The sequence below is a fragment of the Gymnogyps californianus genome, unplaced genomic scaffold (genome assembly GCF_018139145.2).
Source record: "Gymnogyps californianus isolate 813 unplaced genomic scaffold, ASM1813914v2 HiC_scaffold_324, whole genome shotgun sequence".
Lineage (NCBI taxonomy): Eukaryota > Metazoa > Chordata > Aves > Accipitriformes > Cathartidae > Gymnogyps > Gymnogyps californianus.
In genome coordinates, this window is record NW_026114207.1 from 18,954 (window position 1) to 24,801 (window position 5,848).

The 5,848-nt window shown below is 51.7% G+C and overlaps 1 protein-coding gene across 1 annotated transcript; it reads right to left on the reverse strand.

Annotated features, from left to right (window-relative positions):
• Window positions 1-573: 573 nt before the first annotated feature.
• Window positions 574-5,110, reverse strand: LOC127028481 (endoplasmic reticulum-Golgi intermediate compartment protein 3-like). Its single transcript, XM_050914224.1, has 4 exons — window positions 5,002-5,110; window positions 3,151-3,238; window positions 2,323-2,488; window positions 574-709 (listed from the first exon to the last, which is right to left on the reverse strand). The coding sequence occupies exons 1-4, from the start codon at window positions 5,087-5,089 to the stop codon at window positions 620-622; spliced, it is 432 nt and encodes a 143-aa protein (XP_050770181.1). The 5' UTR covers window positions 5,090-5,110; the 3' UTR covers window positions 574-619.
• Between the last annotated feature and the right edge of the window lie 738 nt (window positions 5,111-5,848).

Consider the following 5,848-nt stretch of genomic DNA (forward strand, 5'->3'; position numbering starts at 1 on the left):
TTTGCCTCAGTGGTACAGGTTAAACTGGAATGAGTGATGGGAAGGGGGAAAAAAATCAGGCTGAAACTAAAGCTCTTTCGGAAACCTTTACTACAAACTTCACGCTTCAAAAACTTGATCAAGGGAACTGCAAACATTCCATTAAACAACAAATCTTTTTAATCAAGTTCCTGTTAAAGATACGAGGCATAAACTACCACTATTGCTCTGGCCACTGTGCATTTATATAGATACTTGAGGAAGTCCCTTACAACTTACATGTTACTCTAAAAGTTCTAATTGCTTTGAAATTCTCCTGAGGCATTCTCCAAGCTATCCCTTCCAGAGATACTGATATTCAGCTCCTGGGCTGAACACCTCACTGGAGGCTGTTTTACAGCAGAGCAGCAAAGTTTTGTAGAACAAGTGAGACTGTTTCTGGGCAGGCTCTCCTTCTCCTCCAAGTTCTTCCACACCCATGTGGCAGCACCAACAGAAACCATTTTGCTATTGGTTCATGATGGTTCTAAACCTCTATAACAAAACTTCAACAATGTCCTCCCCACTGAAGCACTCCTGTTACTATTATGGATAACAATGCAAAGATACTAAAAGAAAATGGTCAGGTACACTTGGAAGCTCAAGGCCACAATAAACAGCAAAAGAAAATACCATGTACACGAGACTGTTGGAAACTTTTGCCTGGGGCAAAGTGGAAATTTCCAGCTACCTGCAGGAGACAGTAATCTTTCATTAAAAGGTCTGAACCTATAGAAATAAAGCAGTCGTACTAGTGCTTGGATTTGTAAATGTTTGTTTAAAGAAGATAGACACCAAGCAACTCATTTTCATAGGTGACAATATCAGCAGATATTGTCCCAACAGGGGGATGAATTTCCCCTTCCTCACAGGCAGTCATGTGGAAAGCCATAATTACATACTGGTGTTGATAATAACTGTTTATGCAAATTATTTTAGTGGACATATAAATGGGAAGAAAGAGGAATTAACCCTACTGTGAGGGAACTGACTGTTGCTGCAGGAAATACAAAACAGTATCACAGAAAAGGAATGGAGAAAGTAACTGAGACGGAAAGTGAGCAGGGTAAAAAAACCCTTGATACAATAAACAACGGTGATCCTATGTATAGACCCATGAAAATAAGGTGCGTGCAAAAATAAAGCACTAAACCAACAAAACAAAACAAGGCAAAAACCCAAAAAGAAAAAGGTTGTTAAAACTTCATCCTGGAATTTGAAAGGGATATGGATATTAGGTGCCAGTCCTCCCTGACACTTACTAGCATCATACACACTCTCCCCTGGAAGATCGGAATGTCCCAAGCTCACGTGCTACATGCACATTCAACGCTGTGCAAGCCTGTTGCTTGTGTTACTGCAGACCTGATGAGAATGGAGATGTGCAATATTCCAAGTGCGTAACAACGGCCCCCAGAAACTCCCCCGTGACACCCACCCTGGGACCCTCGCTACCTCCAGCATGCCCCTTCGAATCTTTCCTGCTCATCACACTTTGTGAGAGAGGGTCCCCGAACGGTTCGGTACCACATGATGCTCAAATCACAACGTCTGGCTTCGTGAGTAAAAGGTTTCCTTTCCAGAAACAAAGAAGGTGGTCTCCAGGAAAAGTACACCAAGACGTAAAAAATCCAGAGTTTGCATTAAAAAAAAAAATTAGCCTGGGCCTGACTTCTAGAAGGTACTTGGGGACGTAACCTGCATGTCCAAGTGTTCTGGGTTTGGTAACCCGCCAAATGACAGGCTAGTTACCTGGTACATCTCGGACTACATTTTCACACACCAGTTGCAAAAACCACCTCTCTGAGCGTTTTCAGCTTTGACAGCCAACTCCAATAGCCTTGCTTCCACTGTTTTTCTACAGAAGAGAACATCTCACTCTCTCCAGCACCTCTGCTGGCAAGTTGGTGGTTGCTCTTATCTCCAGCATCCGCTGGTGCTCTCTGTTTTAAGACTAGAAGGCCAGGCGGGACAACCTCCCCTCAAAGAAGCTGCCTCTCCTCCTCCAGAAACCTCGGCAAGAAGACTCGCCAGCTAGACGGTACGAAAAGCTAAGCTTCTCCAGCCGGCATGCTTCCGACCAGCCCACACAACGAAACGGAGAATTAGCCCCTTCCCACCGCTCTTCCTGACTCTCCTACTGAACCCCTTTACGGGCACAAGCACCTTGCTGGCCCCGGGGTTATTTATTATATTACGCTCCTGGGAACACCTACAGCTGGCAAAGGAGAGGAACGCCCCGACTCTGCCTTTTCACAGGCACCACCATCACGCAGCAGGTTCACAGCAAAACCCGTCTCTCACCTTGCTGACCTCCAGGAAACCATACACTTGGCAGCCCTCCTTCTTCTGCTCTTGCATTTTCTGGCTAAACCCTTCCCTCTTGCGCTGCTCTATGCTATCCGGGTTCTTGAAGGCCCAGCCTCGCCGCCTGTATGCTTCTCTGGCATCGCCACAACTATTACAACACCTGCAAAAGCACGAGCACCATCTTACCATCTCTATCGCTAGAAAGAGAGGCTCCAGCTCAGGACTTGAATCCTTGGTGGATTCTTTGCTTCTTCAACAAAGCAACAAAGCAAACATCAGGGACTGGACCTTGAAAGGTGGCCTAATGCTCCTGAAGGAGCTCGAGCTTCTTGAGGTGCTTTTTGAGATTTTGGCATGAGGATGCAAGCTGTTTGCATGCAGTTCCTGAGTCTGAAGAGGGCTCTGCCCGTCCATTTAGACAGTCAGATCACTCCTGGGCAAAGAAATTTGCTACAAAAACCACATCATGTCCCAGCTCTGAGCAGTTTGGAACTTCCCCGTGTGAACAAAGCATCTGCCTGTTTCTATTCCTCCTCTCCTCTGTTTTTAGGCCAAGACTGTCAAAACGGAGGGACGGTTAATGGCAAACTTTCTTCATTACTCTCTACCTCTGGATAACACCTTGGTCACCACAAAAAACAGGTTTCTGTTTTCTGCAGCTTCCAAAGGCATACCAAACCCACAACAGTTCTCATCATTCTCTGAACACGTGCCCAGCATTTCATTGCACAGACCTTCACAGACATTTGGAAAAAAAAAGTGCATGCAACAGAACAGTATGAATTCAAGTGCTAAGAAGATACAAAAAGGTGTAAAGGTTACCGAACGTCCTCTGACTCCGCCCCACAACAGCTCTCGCAGCCATCAGCATCCAAAGAGTTTGGATCAAACACTTCTTCTTTCCCCAGCTCTAAGAGAAAAGAGGATTCAAAGTGATGAGACATGTCTAGAAACGCTATCTTGTACGCGTTTTGCTCTACACACAATGCACAATGTGTTCTACACACGAATGCAACGATTTTGTGTTGGAACTTGTGCATCCTGCACCCAAAGCCCACCTGAAATGGTATGCATAGAGCCTGCTGAGGTGTGAAATAACACCAATTAACAGAGTAGCATTCGTCATCTCAAGAACAGCCTCCAGAGAAAGAACCGGCTATCTGTAAGCCTTCCTGGAGCGTCCATCAGACGTTACTTGCATAAAGGCTTTGTTAGAATGTTGTCTGAAGCAGACCCAGTCAGTACACTGTGACGGATACTGGACCTGTTACACAAAATGGTAAATAGTTGTGTCCCCAGACACTAAATTTGTAATGTCACAACCTGCGAATACAGAAAGGCTGCTCAGTGACACAGCAGTAAGAACGCTATCACCACATTCCCATGACAACTGGAGAAACCCTCACAGGAGAAACCTACTGATTGTTCAGCTCTTGGCTTAGTTTAGCCTTTCAACTTCAACAACAGAAAAGTTAAATCCGAGTGATACAACTCAACAAATTTCGTTTATGCTGATCCACAGAACTACACTGTCTCCCAGTAAAGGTAATAAGGAGCTCATGTTTTGGAAAAGTCAGGACAGTATTACTGTTAGACTGCAGCACTTTGCCAGAATCGTTTCTGGTTTGTATTGAAGTACAAGGATGAGTCATAACATGCAAATACTGTAGAGGAGATGTTTATGGAGCCAAGGACCGCTTACTACAACTTCTAACTGATACATCAACTAAAATAGTTTATCAGGTATGCACACACACACAAAGTAAATGTAGTAAGGTGCAAGTTTAGGCTTAAGGGTCGAGTCACCAGTCAGCCAGGGAAAATACAGACTCTTTCAGCCAGGGGGATAAGAACGTGCCAGACTGGAAGAGCGCGTATGGCTGGGGCCAAGTGACGTACAGGGAACAAGATGCACACTGCAGCACCCTAAATGCGGGGTTTGGTTCGGTGTACAAGGAGGACTGTTTCCAGCTGCCACAGAAGCTGTTACGCTGAAATGTAATCCACTTCCCCCTGCAGCATCAGCACAGTTCCTTGCGATCCCTCTTCACAAAGGAGACTGCCAAGGTCTGTGGTCTCGGCCTGCTATCGAAGCACCTCGGCGCAGGGCGGCTCTCGGGGAGGGCAGCCCGCTCCCGTCGTCAAGGCCACCGGCTGGGGAAAGAAAAAACCCCAAACCCATCTGCGGCGGGTGAAGCTGCTGCGGGGGCAGCCCGGAGGGGGCGGCGGAGGAGGCGGCGGCTCGGCGGGGGTGCGCAGCCACGGCAGGCCGCCCCGGCCCGCAGGGCCGCCTCTCCGCCGGGGCACGGCGGGCAGGAGGCAGCACGGCGCGGCCGCGCCCCCCCGCCGCCGCTCCTCACCTCCTTGGGGAGGTAGTACTGCAGCTCCGAGAAGAAAAGCAGCACCACGATGAGCCCGCTGACAGCCGTCACTGCCGGGGAGACGAGAGCCGCCCTCAGCCCCGCCGATCGCGGCCGCACGCCCGCCTCGCCGCCGCGCCGCTCCGCCTCCCTCAGCCGCCTCCGCGCCTCAGCCTCCGCCTCCCCTCAGCCCGCACGCCGCCGCCTCCCGCCGCCCAGCGCCGGCCCGCAAGGCCCCCCGGCCGGCCGCCGCCCCACGGCGAGGCCCGGGCCCGCCCGCCGGCCCCCGGCCGCCCTCACCCCGCCCGCTCACCCAGCGCGCCCCCGCACGTCTTGACCCGAAAGTCTTCCAGGGGCTTGGGGAAGGCATCGAACCGCTTCAGCCGCCACAGCGAGGCCATGGCGCCGCGCGGCCCGGAACCAAACCCGCCTGCCGGGGCCGGGCCGGCACCGCCCCCGGGCCCGCCCGGCAGCGCGGCCCGAAGCCGGCCGAGGGGGCTGGCGGGGAGGGGCTGGCGCTCCCGGTCGCCTCCGGGCCGGGAAGCTCCTCGCTGCCGCCTCGCCCTCCTCTGGCCCGCCCTGCCAACGGCCCCCGGGCCTCGGAAGGACGCCCGAGAGACGCGGACTGGGCCGAGATCGGTTAGCTGGAGAGGGCTCGACCCCGAGGCCAAGCTGCTGGCAGGGAGCGGCTTTCACTGGCTTTCGCGCCCTCCCCAGCCCATCCGCTGCCTCCCTCTTTGACAGGCCTGCAGTTGGTTACTAACGCCCTTCGGAGAACAGCCGGGCTGCCCCTCAGGCTGGCTGTCGCGGACAGAGCTGAGAGCAAAGCGGCTCGGCAGAGTACCGCCGCTTTTTGTGCTGAGGGAAGGAGGGAGGGAGGGAGGAGGAGGGATGAGGGAAGGAAAAATCCCACTCTGTGCCCCACCTTCGATCCCTGGCGTGTACTCTTCCCCCTTCGCTTTGAGAACACCTCCATTTCCCCCTCTCCTCACAGGGAACGGCCACGAACTCAGCAGCTTCAATCCTACGACACCTCCCAATAGCTGACTTGCGCAAGTAAAAGAACAGCATCCTCTTTTCCTAAGCCACCTATTTACCCACCCCTTGCTTTTTCCTACTGAAAAAGTGCGGTCCTGCACAATTCCTTTTATTCAAAAAAA

What these genes read in the sequence shown, in the direction of transcription:
- LOC127028481 (XM_050914224.1), bottom strand. Translation starts at nt 5,089, where the DNA reads ATGGCCTCGCTGTGGCGGCTGAAGCGGTTCGATGCCTTCCCCAAGCCC. An exon ending in GCGGAGTCAGAGGACGTTCG is followed by an intron (nt 2,489 to 3,150) that starts GTAACCTTTACA and finishes GTGCTTTTGCAG; the next exon opens with GTGTTGTAATAGTTGTGGCG. An exon ending in GTTTCCTGGAGGTCAGCAAG is followed by an intron (nt 710 to 2,322) that starts GTGAGAGACGGG and finishes TGTCTCCTGCAG; the next exon opens with GTAGCTGGAAATTTCCACTT.